General features: G+C 39.4%; 1 protein-coding gene across 2 annotated transcripts in view; it reads left to right on the forward strand.

Annotated features, from left to right (window-relative positions):
- Window positions 1-19,610, forward strand: part of INTS7 (integrator complex subunit 7) — a 91,482-nt gene that overhangs the window by 62,365 nt on the left and 9,507 nt on the right. For both annotated transcript variants that reach the window (XM_032862801.1, XM_032862802.1), the window contains 5 exons: window positions 212-418; window positions 11,010-11,204; window positions 11,728-11,831; window positions 12,879-12,947; window positions 19,314-19,446. In XM_032862801.1, the coding sequence (XP_032718692.1) occupies window positions 212-418; window positions 11,010-11,204; window positions 11,728-11,831; window positions 12,879-12,947; window positions 19,314-19,446 (708 nt within the window). The remainder of the gene's footprint in view (window positions 1-211; window positions 419-11,009; window positions 11,205-11,727; window positions 11,832-12,878; window positions 12,948-19,313; window positions 19,447-19,610) is intronic.

Here is a 19,610-nt window from a genome sequence, read left to right on the forward strand (position 1 = left end):
CTGTTTTAGAAAAGAACTAAAGGCATTCTGTTCCATAAAAGCAGCTTGGCCTATTTTCTCTGAAGAAAGACTTAGACCGAGTCTTTAAAAATCACATAATATGAGGAATGGTTGTTAAAACTTATCCAAACGTTTGAGTTTGTCTTTCAGCTGCCTCATCCGCTAAGTCAAGTCCAAGACCCTCATCATGTGCCCACCCCGTCCTTTTCAGGGTAACCATGACATGGCCCGAGAGCTTTATCAGAGTTTGCTGACCCAGGTTGCCTCAGAGCATTTCTACTTCTGGCTGAACAGTCTAAGGGAGTTCTCACATGCGGAACATTGCCTCACCGGGTTGCAGGAGGGGAGCTATAGTCCAGCCCTTTCTTGCATTGCTGAGTCTTTAAAATTCTACCACAAAGGGATCGCTTCACTAACCGTAAGTCCTCTTGATTCTCCTTTGGTGATGATGAGTTGCGTGAGAAAGGTCTTACCTTTTTTGGTGGGTTATTCCCTTTGAACTACCTCGACCAATCTGCTGATGAGTATATTTAACAATATTAAGTAATAGGACGTGGGGATAAATCCTTAACCCTTCCGCCACTTTTTCATATTCATAAGTTGATGAAAGTTTGTCGTTTTGTTTTTCTCAACTAGCAGGTCCACATATGAGGTGGATTACTCAGTCCATGCAGAAGGGTTAGGTAGAAGGTAGGATAGTTCCTTTCCAGACTCCTGTCCATAAGAGGTGTTGGGTCAGAGCAAACCATCAGATGTAAGCCCCGGCACAACCCCTTTCATGCCTGGCAGCTACTCACTAAGAAGCTAGAATTTTTGTAGATAAAGAAGAAGTTGTCAAGGATGCCAGTGTCCCACTTTTTACCGCACTGTAATATCCTCCTATTCTCAATTAACAGTCAGCCAGCGACCAGTCTTGTTTTCTCTGCCAGGAGACCAAAGGGGTTGCAAGAAGGGTATACCTACATTAACATTTCTTATGTTTCCTTGGAATTAGTTATATTCCGAAGTAAGAACCTACCAAGATGAGCATTTTCTGTATTAATGCAAAGATTTATTTTCCTCTTTATAAAGTAGAGTTTATGGGGCGCCTGGGTGGCTTAGTTGTTAAGCATCTGCCTTTGGCTCAGGTCATTATCCCAGGGACCTGGGATCCAGCCCCACATCAGGCTCCCTGCCTAGTGGGGAAGCCTGCTTCTCCCCCTCAAACTACCCCCTGCTTGTGTTCCCTCTCTTTCTGTCTCTCTCTCTGATACATAAATAAAATCTATAAATAAATAAATAAATGGAGTAATGACACCTTCATTAAAAAAAAAAGAGTAGACTTTATATAATCAACATTAAACATTTTATAAGTATTGTCACGCAGCTTTTAAAATTGTGTATATTTAGATGGAACCATAAAACTTTTGTTACCTCTTTATATACATTTATCGCATAATCTAAAATATTTTTAGTAGTGGGCCATCCCAAAAGAAGTGCTCTGAAGTAGAATAAAGAATAAACAGATGTCACAAAAGAGACAATATTCAGAATACTGTGGGTACGTATCTTTTGAAGTGTAATTTTTTTTTGGCTAGGACTGATCAGCTGCTGTTTTAAAACAGTGTAGGAATGACTTCTCTCCATCTTAAAGGGTAGCATTGACTATTGTGATTCTTTCCTCTTGATTATTCTGGGAAAAGAGTGTTGCTGCCTACATCAGGCTAATAAATGCCTCAGAAAATCAAAAGGTACAGTTATTGGTTGCAATCAGTAGAATTATTTCATTTTCTAGTTCACGTGGAGCAGAAAATTGTTATCATTCAGTACAGTAGATGGTTGGAGCTGTGAAACAAGCCCGCAGAGCAGTGAAGCAGATAGAATTAGTATTATGAAAACCCTGTTGCATATTTAATAGTGTTCTAATGATTTGTGTGGTATGTGTAGTTAATGAGGCTTGGCGGTGATTAAGGACTGAATTCTGACATAGAAAGAAAGTACTCCGTTGACAGACAAGTCTCTTGTCTTGATCTCTCTTCTGCCATTAACATATTATGACCTAAGGCAGGTGATTGGGCCTTACTTACATCATCTCCTTTTGAAACGGAATTCTTTTATTCAGCAGACTATAAGCACTTACTGTGTTCCAGACACTGCTTTGAGGGGGAAAAAAAAAAGACTAGGATAGAGAGGAAGGCAGTATGATTCTTACAGTCATTTGGAACTTACTGCATTTCTGATTGTACTATGCCATAAGGGTCTTTTAAATCATTTTTTTAAGGGTCTTTTAATCATTCATTTGGCAAGAGTGGATTTGACAGTAGCTTTGTGTCTTTGTAACTGAGAAGATATGAGCATGGACTGACCTTCTACTCCTGCCACATGAATGACCCAACGTGAGATTGTACAGCTGTGAGAATTCTTTTTACCTGCTTCAGCCAAAGTAAACAGAAGTTCAGGTTCTGTGCTTATGGGGGCCCCATAGTAACACTGGGTGTCTAATTTCCCAACAGTAATTAATGATAGAGTTACCTTGCTTCTTAAGAATAGAAATTGTAAAAGGTATTTTAGTTTTCTGTGCTGTGTAACAAATCACCACAAAATTAGCAACTTAAGACAACACCCACCCCCCTCTTTTATTTGAAAGAGAAGGAAGAGAGAGCGTGGGAGCGCAGGAGCAGGGGGAGGGGCAGAAGGAGATCGACAAGCAGACTCCATGCTGAGCACAGAGCACGTCATGATGCTCCATCCCACGACCCTGAGATCGGGACCTGAGCTGAAATCCAGAGTCCAGTGCTTAACTGACTGAGCCACCAGGCGCCCCAGACAGCCCCCATTTATTATTTCATAGTGTCCTCCTCAGCCAGAAGTCCAGGCATGGCTTAGCTGGGTCCTCTGCTCATGTTGTCAGAGATGCGGTCACAGTGTCATCTGGGGCCAGTCTTGTCTGAGGCTCAAGGACGTGCAGGGTCCTCTTCTGAACTCATGTTGGCAGAATTAATTTCCTCACAGCTTCAGAGTTTGTGGAAGCTTCAAGGCCTGCAGGAAAATCTCTCACGTTCAAGACTGTCTTCTAATGGGCTCACCTGATTAGGAGAGTTTGAGCCAGAAAAGTCTCCCTTTTGATTGATATAAAGTCACTTCATTAAGGATCTAAATTATATCCCCCAAATTCATCACCTTTGCTGTATTCCATTGGTTAGAAGCAAGTTACAGGTGTCATCCACTTTCAGATTACTGAAGATGTGGATAGCGGGGGATGTGGATCAGAGGAATCATCTTAGCATTCTGCCTATAGTGGTGGATTGCTAATTGTATTTATTTTATTTTATTTTTTAAAAGATTTTATTTATTTGAGAGAGAGCTGGGAGTGGGGGAGGGCAGGTATGTAGGCCGAGAGCAATAAGCAGACCCCACTGAGCACAGAGTCCTTCCTAGGGCTCGATCCCAGGACCCTGAGTTCATGACTGAGCCAAAGTCAGATGCTTAACTGAGCCACCCAGGTGCCCCATTTTTATTCATTTTAAAATAGTAAATATGTAGGACATCTCCGTATATAGTGTCGAGGGTATATTAAAAAAATACAACAAATATCCAAATATACCTAGTATCTTTAGGACATGGGGCATGACCGTTGCCTCTAAAACCCATGCATATTCCTCCATATTTGTATTCCATTTCCTACCGCACAAAGGTAATCACCATCCTGAATCTTGTGCACCGTTCCCTTGCTTCTCTTTAGAATTTTAACATGCATTTTTAGAACTCTGAACAAGGTACTGTTTTTATGTTGTTTTTGAATTCTATATAAAAGAATCCTATTTTTCTTCAACTTGCTTTAATTATCTAAATTATGTTCTCAAGATTCATTTATCGTGTTGCATGAAGCTATAGGTCAGTTTTACTGCTGTTTATTCTTCCATTATATAAATATACATCAGTGTATTTGCCCATTCTAGTGTTGATGGAAGTTTTAATTTTCCCAGTTTTTTGCTATTCAGAACAGTACTGGTATGACCATTCTTGTACATATCTTTTGATACACATATGTAAAGCTTTTTCTAGGACAGTGATTCTCAACGGGGTATGATTCTGCCCTTCCGGAGGACATTTGGCAATGTCTAGAGACATTTTTGGTTATCATGATTTGTCGTGGCGTTACTGGCCTTTAGTGGGTACAGGCCAGAGATGCTGCTAAATGCCCAGCAAGTGCAGGACCATTCCCCTCACCCAAGAATTACTCGGTTCCACATGTAGCTGGTATACTGAGAATGAAAACCCTTCTCTAGGGCAGTAGACCTCAATCAAAGCTGTCTATCTGTCCCTTGCTCCAATTTAGAAGTGTGTCGGGCTGTCTCTCTTTGTCACAGGGTAAGGGGGACTGCTATTGGCTTTAACGTTAGATGTCTAATTGGAGAAGTTGTCTAATTTGGGTCAGTGGCTAAAGATGCTTCATCTCCTGAAATGCCCAGGACACTCCTGTGTCTAAGAGACACTGCTCTGTATACTACCTGGAAGTGGAATGGCAAGGTTAGGTACACCCCAGTTGACTAGCTAATACCAGGCAGCCTTCTATAGTGGTTTACAAATTTATACTCCTCCCAGCAGCATATAAGAGTTCCTGTCACTCTCCATTTACCCCCTCACTTGCTGTGTTATAGACATTCTGATTGACATTTCTCAAATTACTAATTCAGTTAAACAGTTTATTTATTTATTAGATATAATTGACATAAAACATACTGGTTTCAGGTATACAGCACTGTGATCCAATGTTTGTATATATTGTGAGTTGATCACTACAATAAGTCTAGTTAATATCGGTCACCATACATAGTTAGAAAAGATTTTCTCTTTTATGCTGAGGATTTTTAAGATCCACTCTCTTGGCACCTTTCAAACATTTACTACAGGATTAACTATATTCATATACTATATACTACATCCCCGTGATCTATTTATTTTATAGCTGGAAGTTTTTAGTTTTGACCCTCTTCACCCATTTCACCCACCCCCCATCTCTCCACTCCCCTACCCCCCTACCCCACCACTTCTGGCCACCTCAGATCTGCTCTCTATCTATGAGCTTGGATTTTTTTTGGTTTTTTATTCCACATATAAGTGAGATGACACGGATTTTGTCTTTGTCTGAACTTGCCATAATGTCCTCAAGTCCATCTGTGTTGTTGCAGAAGGCAAAGTTTCTGAATAATGGCTGAATAATACTTCATTGCCTATGCATACCACATTGTCTCTCTCCATTCATCGTTGATCGACACTTAGGTTGTTTCCATACCTACTGTGAATAATGCTGCAGCGAACATGGGGATGTGTATGTCTTTCGGAGAATGTTTTTTATTTCTTCAGATGAATACCCAGATGCGGAATTGCTGGGTCATTGGATCATGAGGTAGTTCTCTTTTTAGTTTTCTGAGGAACCTCCATACTCCTCAGGGGCTGCACCAATGTATATCCCCGCCAGCAGTGCACCGGAGTTCCCTTTGCTCCACATTCTCAACACTTACTTGTTCTTGTCTTTTTGATGATGGCCTTTCTAACAGGATAGGGCTGTGATTTGCATTTCCCTGATGATTACTGATGTTGAGCATCTTTTCATGTACCTGTTGGCTATCTTTATGTCTCAGGAAAAATATCTAGTCAGATCTAGCGCTAATTTTATAAACAGATTGCTGTTTGTTTTGTTTTTTTGTTGTTGTTGAGTTATAGGAGTTCTTTACATTTTTTGGATATTAGCCCCTTAACAGATAAAGGACTTGTAAATATTTTCTCCCATTCAGTAGTTGCTTTTTCATTTTCTTGAAATAGTTAAACATTTTTTTTCATTTTGGCCGTTTGTGTTTTGGCTTTTTTCTGTTAACTGAAGTTTTTTTCATTTTCCTAGCAGATTGTTTGTCTTATTGATTTAAATTTTTATTTTATTTATTTATTTGACAGAGATCACAAGTAGGCAGAGAAGCAGGCAGAAAGAGAGGAGGAAGCAGGCTCCCTGCAGAGCAGAAAGCCCGACGTGGGGCTTGATCCCAGAACCCTGGGATCATGACCTGAGCCGAAGGCAGAGGCTTTAACACACTGAGCCACCCAGGCACCCCTGTCTTGTTGATTTATAAGAGTTCCTTATGTGTTCTGGATACTAATTTTTGTAGGTTATATGAGTTGCAAATACCATCTAATTTTGTAGGCCCCCCCCCACCATTTTCTGTCTTTTGATGAACAGCCATTCTTAGTAGTCTAAGACGTAGTGGTCTTATTGGTCTTTCTTCCTTATGGTTTCTGTTTTTTAAGAAATTTTTCCCCAGTGCATGCTCCCTTCCCCTTCTCCCCAGACGTAAGCACTATTTCGATCTCTAAAACTATAGATTAGTCTTGCCCTGTTGCTTATCATTAGTTAGGGAATCATGCAGTATTCTTGTGATTCTAGCTTGTTTTGCTCAACTTTTTGTTTGTGTGAGTCATTCATTTTGTTGTCCTTGTTGCCTGTTGGGGTAGTTCATTCATTTTCATTGCTCTGTGATACTCTTTTGATGACTGTTCAAGCGATCTGTTTATCCGTTTTCATCACTGGGGAACATTTGGGTTATTTCCAGGTTGGGACTATTCAGAGTAATTTGTGAACACTCTTAACGCACATCTTTTGGTATAAAGTGCACATTTCTTCTGGATGGTAGTGCTGTGTCATGAGATATACTTGGGTTCAGCTTTGATAAATACTTTGATAAATACTGCCAAAAGTTGCCCATAAATACTGCCAAAAACTGCCCATTTGGCAGTTTTCAGCTTATACTCTTACCATTATGAATGCCTTTTGGGGTTCATAGTGCTTCTTGAATCTGTGGCTTGATAACTTTGATCAGTTTTGAAACATACGGTCGTTGTCTCTAGCTATTGCTTCTGTCCCTTTCTTGCTCATTTGGGACTCCAAATATGGTGATGATAACTCTCTTTACCATGTCTCTTTTATCTCTTATGTTCTCTTCTGCCTCTTCCATCTTTTTATCTCTCTATTCTTTTTTTTTTTTTAAGATTTTTCTTTTATTTGACAGAGAGAGAGAGCTCACAAGTAGGCAGAGAGGGGGAAGCAGGCTCCCTGCTCAGCAGAGAGCCTAATGCAGGGCTCGATCCCAGGACCCTGAGACCAGGACTTGAGCCAAAGGCAGAAGCTTAACCCACTAAGCCACCCAGGCACCCTTAGCTCTCTATTCTTAACTCTAATTTTTTTTCTTCTGACCTATCTTCCACTTCAGTAATTCTTTTTTTTTTTTCTTTTTTAAAGATTTATTTATTTATTTTAGAGAGAAAAGAGGGGGCTGGGGCAGAGGGAGAGAGAGAATCTCAAGTAAACTCTGCTCTGAGCGCAGAGCCTCTTGTGGGGCTCATGGGGCTAGACTCTTGAGATCATGACCTGAGCCAAAACTGAGAGTCCACGCTTAACTGATGGAGACATCCAGACACTCTCCACTTCAGTAACTTACATTGTGTCTAATCTGCTGTCAAACCCATTCATTAAGTTCTTAATTTCACTTATTGTGGGTTTTTTTCAGTTCCAGAATTTCCATTTGGTTATTTTATATTTTCCAGTTCTCTGCCAGGATTCTCTGTCCTGTCATTTAATTTCTTTTAGCATATTAATCCTAGTTATTTTAAAAATTTGTATCTTATGTTCTGTTTTCTGGATCTATGTGGTTTGTGTCTTTGACTTTTTTTCCCCCACTTGCTTTGGAGAATTTTGTCTTTTTTTTTTTTTTGAGAATTTTGTCTTTTTTGTGTGCTTTGTTATTTTTTTAATTTGGTTTTGGACAATGTGGATGAAAATTATAGTGATTACATCATCCAGGACCTTATGTATCTTCTTTTGCCTTTGGCAGGCAGTTAGGCTAAGATCCAACCGAGTACTGAACTGATTTAAGCAAGGCTTCAGTCTTGGGAGGGCCAGTGTGTTTTTGGGTTCTCCTGACTCCTAGGGCGTAGCCCTTTGAGGTTACAGCCAAAAGTCTGAAGTGTTTCTTCAGCCTCCCTCCTCCTCTTAAGAGACTGCTGAAACTTCTGCTCAGCTTCTCAGACTCTCAGGAGCAGCTTTCAAGTTAGCAAACATCTCAAGGGAGAAAATGTCACCAAATGTCAGTCTTACCTCCTTGCATTTCCTATCTCTCCATGATTTTTGGCGTCGAAATCCTTTTTGCCTTAATAAGCTCTTTGGTGCTTTCAAATTTATGTTCTTAATATTGTATTCAGTTTTCACATCTGTTGTTAGTAGGAGGGCTGGTTTAAAATGGTCTAGTCCACGATTGCTTTATGCTTGGCTTGTTCTTTCAAAATCTGCGATTATACTAAGTAAAATGAGCCAGTTGCAAGAAGGCAAATACTATGTGAGTCCACTTTTATGAGATATCTAAAGAAGTCAGACTTAGGGTAACAAAAGTAGAATGATGGTTATCGGTTTACATTATAGTTTACTCTTGGTTGGTGTGTGTTCTTTCCCACTGGGTGTGCTCGAACACACACACACACTTTTTTTAACTGAGCTCATCAGGTAAATTTCTTTTTAGCCATGTTGATTTCTTTAGGTAGTTCCATTTAGAAAATGGATATGTACTACAAATCAGAAGTTCCGTGAAGTAGCATCATATGCTTGTCTAACAGATTTAACTTTGGGGCGCCTGGGTGGCTCAGTCAGTTTAGCATCCAACTCTTGATTTCAGCTCAGGTGGTGATCTCAAGGTCATGAGACCCAGCCCTGCATCCAGCCCTGCATCAAGCCCTGCATCAGGCTCTGCTCTCAGTGGCAGTCTATTGAGATTCATTCTCTCTCTCTCTCTCTCTCTCTCTCTCTCGGGTCCGCCCCCCACTTGCATGCATAACGCTCACACTCTTTCCCTCAAATAATAAATAAATCTTGAGGAGGAAAAAAGGATTTAACTTAATATGTTTAGAGGAAAAGAAAGAAAGAACGAACAAGAAAAAATGGAAGGAAAGGGAAAAATAGTTATTTAAAAATAATGGGGAAGCAAAATAGCAATCCAAATAGTAGGGATATATCTTCTCAATTAGCTGATAACCCAGAACAAGCATTAGCTCTGAGTTTGTTGCTCCTTCACCTGCCTGTGTTGGATTCATTGAAAATAATTCCTCCCTGAGAAAGTTTCAAGGGTGATACTGATCACATACAGGTTTTTTTTTACCTGCTAACCTTAGATTCCCAACCTGTGTTTACGCTTTAGCTTCAATACAAAGAAAAGTAAATAATATCCTTTTTATTTCTCATTGGCATTATTCATAACAGCCATAATCTAAACTTTATTTCTTAGACATTTTCTTCTACAGACGGTATTACATTTTAAAGTCTTCGATAGGACAAATCTGTCTCCTCCATGTTCTTTTGAACATGTATACTCTACCTAGCCTTGCTTTTCTTCAGCCTAACACAAGCAAGACGCACAGTCACTTTTAGAGTTTCCCTCTTACATCATCAATAAGATACTCAAAAATAAATCCAGAGTTGCAGTAAATCTCCCTCATTATAACTACATCTTGCTTCTCTTTCAGTTTTGTAGTGTGTGTTAGGACAAGATGGCCGGGGTTTTTGTCTGGTCAGATAGTCTGTAGTGTATTTATAGAACAGTCCTGTATACACCTCCTTGTATCCCTGACCGTTGTAAAGTCACTGACAAGCAGTAAAGTGAAAATAGCGGGTAGCAGCTTACAGGGCAGAAGAGGGGCAGTCCACCTTCTTAGAAGAGCAATTAAATCTCCAAGGAATTAAAAGCAATTAAAATGTTCTCTTTAATCTCCTGGTCTGTGCTGTTTCATGATTGGAACAGGCATCCTGAAAGTGTGAAAATCACAGAATTCAATATTTCGAGTACAGTTATTACCTCTAGCTCATACAACTCTATTTATATGTAGCATATATATATATATATATCAGTCATCGGGGGCATTGTAATTTGAGAAGGATACTAGAGCAGGTGTATGTTCTTATAAAGGCTATAGGGAGTAGCTAATTATTTCACAGTGTAAAATATGAGTGCTACCAAATAACACAACTTACCATAAGGTCAATATGTGGTACTTGGCCAAATGGTAATACCGTAACCCACTTCTGGGAACCCAAAGTCAAATGGCCTTGCCCTCCTGCTAAAAGAATAGTGTTAAGTAGTATCTGAGGCGCAAAGGGCATCAGCATGTTTTAAGCTCGTCCTACGGGAGAAGAAAATTGTTTTCACTATTTCCATTTATGTTAGTTCAGCAGATTTTTGGTACGCCTTTTGTTGAAAGCACCATGCTAGGATCTCTGCCAGAGTAGTTGCTGAGTAGATAAAGGTGGTCCTAGCTCTCTGCCCACACCAGCTTGACTTACATTCCTTGCCCCGTCGGCCTAGCTGATGCTGCTCTTTGCTATCCCAGACTCAGCGCTGGCGCCTCTCCTCCTCGCTGAAACTTATTTGTGCGTTATAAGCTGTTCTTCCTTGGTAGCCTCTCCGTGTGTGTGTCTGCTCAGAAATTCTTTTTAAAATTAATCTGTGCTCACAATGGAAAACCACAGCCATGAGGCAACACGTGACTGTCAACCACTGTATTTCTCCCGTCCTTATCTTTCTTTCCTCCCCACTCCCAGCTTTGAAAAATCCTGTCAATGATTCCAGTGATGAGAATTTCAGGTTAGAAAGGTAGGAAGCTGGTGATGAAGGGGGTTTTGGAAGACTGATGATGTCCTTGAAGTGTCCCTCAAATGATATCTTACTGGTGATAATCTAGCCAACCCAGATGCTGTGGGGTCTTCGTGAGTGTAGGGCGTAAGGAACCTGAATATGGATGAGACATACAGTCTTTCACAGCTGATGCTAATAAGTTTTTCTTTCTAATACTTCGTTGTTTCTCTTAACAACGTAGGTGTTTATCAATCCGTGTTAGAACTACTGCTCTTTTTCTCAGACGGTGACGAATACTTTGTGTATGGTACCATCTGGCTGTTCTATTTACTTTTGTCTCATATATATCTTTTTTCCCCCCAGGCTGCCAGTACACCACTGAATCCTTTAAGTTTTCAGTGTGAATTTGTAAAACTCAGGATTGACCTTCTACAAGCCTTCTCTCAACTTATCTGTACTTGTAATAGCCTCAAGACAAGCCCCCCACCAGCAATTGCCACAACAATTGCCATGACCTTAGGGAATGACCTTCAGAGGTGTGGTCGCATCTCCAATCAGGTGTGTCTTCACTTTATTTTCGGTGCAGTTTTTATTTATACTTTAGAGGTTTTTGAGGTTAGTCGTGAGATGAAAAATCCTGAAATTTCAAAATCAGCTGCTTGACTAATGGACATTAACCATCAGATGCTTAACTCATCTGTACTGCCAAAAACAGGCTTGATGTTTTATTAGAATGACAAAATGACTGATGATGTCTCACTGGATTCTATGTATTTATCTGTTTTCATTGTTTTAGTGTTTTAATTGAAGCTAAAAAAGCAGGGCTTTTTGTTTCTGTGTGTCATGTGTATTATTACTGTAATTTTGTGAACCTTTAGAATTTCATTTCCCATCTTTGTTAATTTTATTTAACAAAGTTTATAAGCATGAATGGAATGGAAATGGAAAGCATTGAACTACTTTTTGGATTTGATTGTTTGAGGATAGTTTGGTTTTTTTTTTTTATGTTTGGTTTATGTGGTATATCATTATATAATAATGATAGCATGTTCCTTGTAATTGATCTTTTCCCTCTTTTTAGATGAAACAGTCCATGGAAGAATTCCGAAGCCTTGCTTCTCGATATGGGGATCTCTATCAGGCGTCTTTTGATGCTGATTCGGCAACGTTGAGGAATGTGGAACTGTATCCTAAGCTGCTTCCGTGTTTCTCGTTCTCTGGAAGTATTCTTTTAAACGTAGAGTAAATGCTCTAGATATGCTTAACTGAAAATATGTATGTTTAGATACGCCTATAAATTTATTATAATTAATAACTTCTCTTTTGAAATCTAGTATGAGTGGTATCATTTTACTTTTTAATTTCAACTGGACTTTTTTTAAAAAGTGGGTGACTCAGTGGTGGTCTTTCTCCACCACTAGGACGAGCCTCCCAAACCCAGGTCCCACCAGTGTTGCATACTTTGTGCTCGCTTGAGCTACACTGGAGAAGGCAACACATTTTCTCCCCAGAAAACCATTCTCTCTTTTGTTACCTCTGTCTTCTTCATGGTGAATACCCTGGTTCCTGTCACCTTCCATTAGTGATCTCTAGTTGCAGTCGTCACTCTGGTTTCTTAAGTCCTCCTCTTTGAGCTCTTCATATTTTATTAGCAGCCTCAAATCCTTTTTGAAAGGAGAGAAGAGATACATTGTTTTTAAGTTGTGGAAACTATCCATCAGTAGTGCTTGGCACTTTAGTTCTCTAAGTAAAAACCTAGTGAATGCTATGGACCCTTTCCTCTACAAAATGCATTTCTGCACACACCCCGCCACCTTTACATCGTCCCAGGAGGGTTACCAGATCCCTGGAGCCCCCAGCTTCAGAATCTCTGGAGTAACTACAGACCATTTTTATTGTTGTTGCTTTTAACTTTTATCACGGAAACTCCTCCATCGGAGCAGAGGAGAACAGTTTCTGTGATTGAATCACGGAGCCTGCTGCTCGGTTCCCCCTTCCCACATTAGGCAGCCTCTGAAGTACTCTTCCTGGAGCAGAATTTAAGAATCACTATTATAAACAACATATATCCCTTAAAAAGGAAAAAGAAATAATGAAGTCTCAAACTACTTGATTTCATAATATATGGTTTCCATAACTAAAAATATAGTCCTCATTTTGACTTGATATTCCGGTAATAAAAAGTCTACGTGGATTTCTCTGTTTTCTTGTATAACCTTAACACTAACCCAGACAGCAGCAGAGCTGTTTACTGATATCTCATGCAATAGAAGCCCTGATTTTGGACCCAGAATCAGCAAGGTATTTCTAATAATAGTTTACATTAAAGTATATTTTCCAGTGTTACCTTACCTAGTTATCACAACACATGATTTGGAAGAGGTATTATATGTGTTTTGGGAGAGGTATTATGGAAGAACAGAGAAGAGGGACTTTGTTAGTATTTGCCTGAGGTCACACACCTAGTGACAAAACTTGTTTTTTCTGATTCCATGGCTTATTTACCTCTGCCCTTTTTTTTGGTGGGGTGGGGGGGAGATTTATTTATTTATTTTAGAGAGAAGGGAGAAAGGGTCTCAAACAGACTCCCCCACCAAGTGTGGACCCTGAGGCGGGGCTAAATCTCAGGACCCCGAGATCCAGACCTGAGCTGAAATCAAGAGTAGGACACTTAACTGACTGAGCCACCCAGGTGCCCCACTCCCTTTTTTTTTTAAAACATTGACTTGGAAAAAATAACTGGGAAGAAATTCTTTGAATTTGAATATTTTCTTCTTGTATACTATAACTAAATTTTGGTGTGAAAAATTGGGTTAATAATTAAGCTTGAATTTTTTATTCTTTGACTTCTTAAAAAGATATTCCTGTTTTGCTTTATTAATATTCTTCTCTCCTCTCCCATTAACTAATTATTCAAAATATTTTATTAAAGAATGATCCTTTTTTTTTTCCATTACAGTTCTATTTTGGAATGTGCATTTTCAACTATCTATAATTTCCAATTTAGTAAGGCCTGTGGTTCCAAGGTCAGCTTTCTCAAAGAGAATATAATCAACAAACCAGAGATTTCTCTACCCTAAAGCATTGACTTACAATTTCTTTTCAGGACAATAGGAAGATCCTTGCTTCTTTTTTAAAGTTCTGCCTACTCTCAGACTAGGCCACTTGGCTATCTTTGTCCCCATTCAACCAATCCATTTTAATATAATATTTGCTTATTTTTCCTTTTATCCTGTTTTCATCAGTGTTCATTTTCTCTCCAGACTTGCAGTGCTTGTTTAAAAACAAACAAACAAACAAAAACCTTTCCTTTTAAGTTTCAAAATGTTCTTAAACCTCCATGTACTTTATAGAATCCTTGCCAGTTAATTGATGCTTCGAGGACCACACCATTTCTACTGTGGCATACTCAATTTACTTCTTAGCACCCAGATACCATTGTACTCTTGATTGGCTTAATAAGTATAAATAAGTGTTTTTCTTGACTGACTTTTTACTGGATTGGGTGCATAGTCAGCAGGGATGGGGTGAAGGGAGTTACCCAGCCAGCTTACACTTGCTACCCTCTCACTCTCTGTCCTTCCTGCCACTTTTTTTCACTCCTCTCCTTCCCCTCTTATCCTCCAAACCTATTCCCTTAGCCTCTGCTCTTCATAGCAGGGGAAAACTGGAGAGGAAATCTTGCACCTTGAAAGAGTGTTCTTTGGGTTTCATCCACAATAGTATACAACCGCAGAGTGTGGTGGATTCCTTCTAAAACTTCTGTTCTTGATGTTATATTCTGCACTTTCCAAATAAAGACTAGCAGCTAAGAAACCCCAAGAGTGAGGCATAACATTAGTATTTCACTAATCTGTCCATCTTTTTCATAGCCTAGGAGCTTTTTGAGGGGAAAAGACCTTGTTTTCTTATCTCTGGCACCTAACATAGTGCCTAAGCCAGTAACAGTAAATACGGATTAGGACATGGCAGATGTTTATAATTATGAATATGATTGCCTCATCCCAACTTTTTAGAATTATCAAAAAGAAGTATTTTGAGAACGTTGTCCAATGCATTTTTCTACTGTAGCTTTTTATTTGCTCTGTATGATTCCTTTGTGCTTAGTCTTTGCGCTACTGCCTAAAAGGTAAGGGAACAATTTGCAACAGTGACACAGTAACTAAGACTGGACTTTTATTGCAAACAGCTAAAACCTGGATAAAACATATACATTAACTCTTTTCAGATGTTGGGCGATAGGAAACTCAGGAATGTAATCCCTCAGAGGAGGGAAGTAAGTAAGATAAACCCTATAAGAGTCTTCCTGTTCCTCTCCCTGGAGGCACTTTTTAGACTGCCTCTCAGGGAGGAGTAACCAAAGCAGAACCTGGCGGTCTTGCTTAGTTGAAGAGATAGGGAACAGGGTTCAGGGAACCAGAAGAAGCCAGATTTTGCAGGCCAGAATACAGGAGAGAGGAAGACGCTTCCCCAGGAAAGACTTCCAGAAATTTCACAGGCTATGAATCTTCGGCTGAATGCTAAGGTACACATACGTAAGGTGCAACTCCCCAAGGCCAGGCAAAAAACTACAAGGGAAAGAATAATTACCAGGAAGCTGTAAGCTGAACAGAGCTCATACATGTAAGCTCACACATACTATAAGTTCCCAGAGCCCACACATGTCTGAGAAATGTTCGAGTTCCAACTAGCCAAATGGAGAGACCTTATTAAACACTGAGAGCATTCAGAAGAAACACCAGAAGGGTCAAGAAGACATAATTCTAAATATTTATGTACAAAGTAACAGATCTTCCAAATACATGAAGCAAAAACTGAAGAAGAAAAAAAGCAAAGCAGAACTGAAAGAAAAATAAATCCATGATTACAAAGTTCCCAGCATTTCCCTCTGAGCAATTGATAGAATAACTTGTCAGAAAATTTCTTAAGATATGGAAGACTTTAACAACACCACCAATTATTTTGATCTAATTGACATGTTTTTACCAACAGCAGCACATGTGTTCTTTTCAAGTGCATTTAGAACATTTAATGAGATAAACCATATGCTAGGATAGAAAGCAAATCTCAAATTTTAAAGCATTGAAATCATATAGAATATGTTATCTGACAAATTAGAATGGACTAACAAAAATAATCTCTAGAAAATCCCCACATATTTAGAATTAAATAAGACTTCTGAATAACCCAGTTGGTCAAATCAGAAGGGAAATTAGAGAATATGTTAAACTGAATGAAAATGAGAAAACCACCTATCAAAACTTGTGGGATGCAGCTAAAGCAGAGCTTAGAGGGAAATTGATAGCTTTAGATGTTTTGTTTTGTTTTATAACAGAAAAAGAAAGTTTAAAATCAGTGATCTAAATTTCTGCCTTATCTGAAGCTAGAAAAAAAGCAAATTAAGCTCAAAATAATTTGAATGAAAGAAATAACAAAAATATAAACAGTAATCAGTGCATGAGAAATAAATAGTGAGAAAACCAGTGAAATTCAAATCTGGTTCTTTGAAAAGATCAATAAAACTGATAATACTAGGGACGCCTGGGTGGCTCAGTGGGTTAAGCCGCTGCCTTCGGCTCGGGTCATGATCTCGGGATCCTGGAATCGAGTCCCACATCGGGCTCTCTGCTAGGTGGGGAGCCTGCTTCCCTCTCTCTCTCTCTCTGCCTGTCTCTGTCTACTGTGATCTCTCTCTGTCAAATAAATAAAATAAAATCTTTAAAAAAAAAAAAAACTGATAATACTAGCTAGTCTGAGCAGTAAAGGAACATGAATTACCAATATCAGAAGTCAAGTAAGAGTACCAATCCAAATCCTGTAGCTATTAAAAGCCATAATGAGGGAATAACAATAGCTCTTCATGAACACAGGTATAAAGATCTTTAAGAAAGCATGTAGAAATTGAATCCAGGAATATACAAAAGATAGTACATCAAAACCAAGTAGGTTTTATCCCAGGAACACCAGGTTAACAATAGAAGATCAAACAGGGTAACTCACCATATTGTAGAATAAAGGAGAAAAGCTGAAGTGGAGGACTTAACAAACATTTCAAGTTTTACTATAAAGCTGTAGTGATTAAGACAGTGCAATATTAGCTTGATTATAGAATAGAGAGCCCAAAATATGGAGAGAGCACTCACATATGTAAACATTTGATTTTTGACCATGATACCAAGATAATTCAATAGGGAAAGGATAATTTTTTTCAATGAGTGACGCTAGGATAGCTAGTTTATCTATATGGAGGGGGGGCGGAAAATCTTGACCTTGCCTCACACCATACAGAAAAATTAATTCTGAATATATCATAGACCAAAATATAAAAGATAAAACTGTAAACTTTCTGGAAGACTACATTGGAGAAAGTCTTCATGACCTGGAGGTCAGTAGAGATTTCTTGGGATACAAATAGCAGTTACCAGAAGATAAAAATTTGCTAAATTGAACTTAAATTTTTAAATTTCTGCTGTTCGGAAGATGCCATTAAGAAAATGAAAAGACAGGTCACAGATGGGGAGAAAATATTATCAAATATATTCTATCAGAGGACTCGTATTCAGGATATTAAGAACACACAACTCAAGATAATGCAGTTTTTACAAATTGACAGGTTTGTACAGATGTTTCAAAAAAGGAGATATGCTAATGTCCGATAAGCAAACAATGCTTAACATCATTAGGCATCAGAGAAATGCAAATTAAAATCACAATGAGATACCTACGAACACCCAATAAAATGGCTAAAATTAAAAAGACCTTCAATGTCCAGTATTAGGGTGTGGAGGAGCTTGACTTCCTACCATTTGGGGAATACAAAATGATTCAGCTCAGCCACGTTGGGAAACTGTTGGCAGTTATCATATGACTAGTACATATTTCCACATAGAAATGTAAAATTTCCTATGTAAAATTTCATTGCAGCTTAATTTGTAATAACAGAAACTGTAAAGATCCAGATGCCTCTCAGCAGGTGAATGGATAAACTCATACATCCATTACATCCATACGATGGAAAACTACTCAGCAATAAAGATGAACGACCTATTGATACATGCAAAACACACGAATGACTGTCAAAAACATGCTGTGAAGGAAACCAGACACAAAATAGTGCATGCTTTGGGACTCTTTTTATATGAAATAACAGGAAACATCCTATTTATAGTGATAGAAAACACACCTATGGTTGCCTTGGGTCAGAAGTGGGAATTGACTAGAAGGGGGTATTTCGGATAGCTGTGTTCCTGTGCTTTTATAACATATCTCAACGAAGTGTATTTTTTGAGTAAATGAATCTTTATAGGTAGGGCAGTGTATTCTGAATTTAGACCCTCTTAGTAGCAGATATAAAAGATTTAAATTTCTTTATGCTTTGTGTGTAGAGTTTTTCTTAGAGTCATATAAATGAGGTTCAGGTCTTATTGGAGCTTGAGGTACAGTACAGAGCAGGGAGCAAAGCTTGGGAGCCAAGCAGTTATGAACATGATGACTCCTTTAGCATTCACTCTAGCTGTAGAAATATATGCCTGGAATTTCATCTCCCCAAGCCACATGTGCGTGGACTACAGGCAACCAAGGATGCCTGTGCCGTGGAGTGCTTGTGACAGGTGTAGGGAATAACCTGTATAAGGTACCTAGGGGAAGTGCCTTCGTGGTGCCTTTTAACACACACAGTAGGTGTTAAAAGGGTAATAAGGAAAGAATAAGAACAGTCGGATGCCCAGTGTGGCTGAAGTCCCTATACTGCCTTTGCAAGTACTCGCGTGGAAGTTTCGTTAGAACACAAAAGCTTTGCTTTCTTTTCTCACTTAGAAATACTTTCAGGGGCATCTGGGTGGCTCAGTGGTTTAAGCCTCTGCCTTTGGCTCAGGTCATGATCTCAGGGTTCTGGGATTGAGCCCCGAATCGGGATCTCTGATCAGGGGGAGCCTGCTTCCCTCTCTCTCTCTCTGCCTGCCTCTCTGCCTACTTATGATCTCTCTGTCAAATAAATAAATTCTTAAAAAAAAAAAAGAAATACTTTCAGAAATACTTTTTGGGGTATGAGGCAGTAGAGGAAGAAGGAAGAAGTCTAGGTCAAACTTGCCCAGCATGTTCTATGTGCTCGCTCCCTCCTGAACATTCCCGTGCCTTCCCTATCTGTGCTCTGGATTCATGCCATTTCCGCAGCCCTGAGCACCCACCACACGTCTCTCCACATCTTATCCGACCTGCTTGCTCAGTGGTTTGTTCAGGATCCATCTCTTCCATGGCATTCCCCACTCCCTCCACATTCTGATCTTTTATTTATATATCTTCAGGGTAACTTAGCCTGCGGGCTTTATGCTGCTTGTTACCTTTTCAAATGTCTTGGGTCTCCTTCACCTCATGGCAGAGGCAAGGGCAAAGTATTTTTCTACTACCTAACAACCAAAGTGATCAACCTTACATAATTTGAAGTCAGGTCTGGGTGTGAATTCCGGGCTTGATACTTACTAGTTACGTGACTGAAAGCAAGTCACTTAAGGCCTTCAAGCCTCAGTTGGCTCATCTGTAAAATGGGAACAGCGGTGCGTACGTCGTTGTTTTACCAAATAAATGAGTATATGTAGAAAGTGTCTGACATGTTTAGACATTAAGATGGTGACTGTTTTGGTTGATTAATCGCTACTGATGTGACCTCAGTTTCCAGGAGTCTGGGTCTGCTGGAGCTGCGCGCGCGGACAGCGAGTATGAGCGGAGAATGATGTCTGTGTACAATCGTGTCTTGGAGGAAGTGGACTCGCTCGATCGGAAATGCACCCCTGTTTCTTACATGGCAAGTGGCGTTTGTTTCATTGAGTTTTTATGACACAGACGTGGGTTTTTATCCAACTCGGGCACTTCCTAACCCTGTGACTTCAGTCAGCTCACCTGTCTGCTGGTTTCCATGCCGGTTTTGTAACAAACAGGGCTGCGCTCATACCTGCCTCGCAGCATCGC

This window comes from Lontra canadensis, unplaced genomic scaffold (assembly GCF_010015895.1).
Source record: "Lontra canadensis isolate GAN:19392208 unplaced genomic scaffold, GSC_riverotter_1.0 scaffold24, whole genome shotgun sequence".
Lineage (NCBI taxonomy): Eukaryota > Metazoa > Chordata > Mammalia > Carnivora > Mustelidae > Lontra > Lontra canadensis.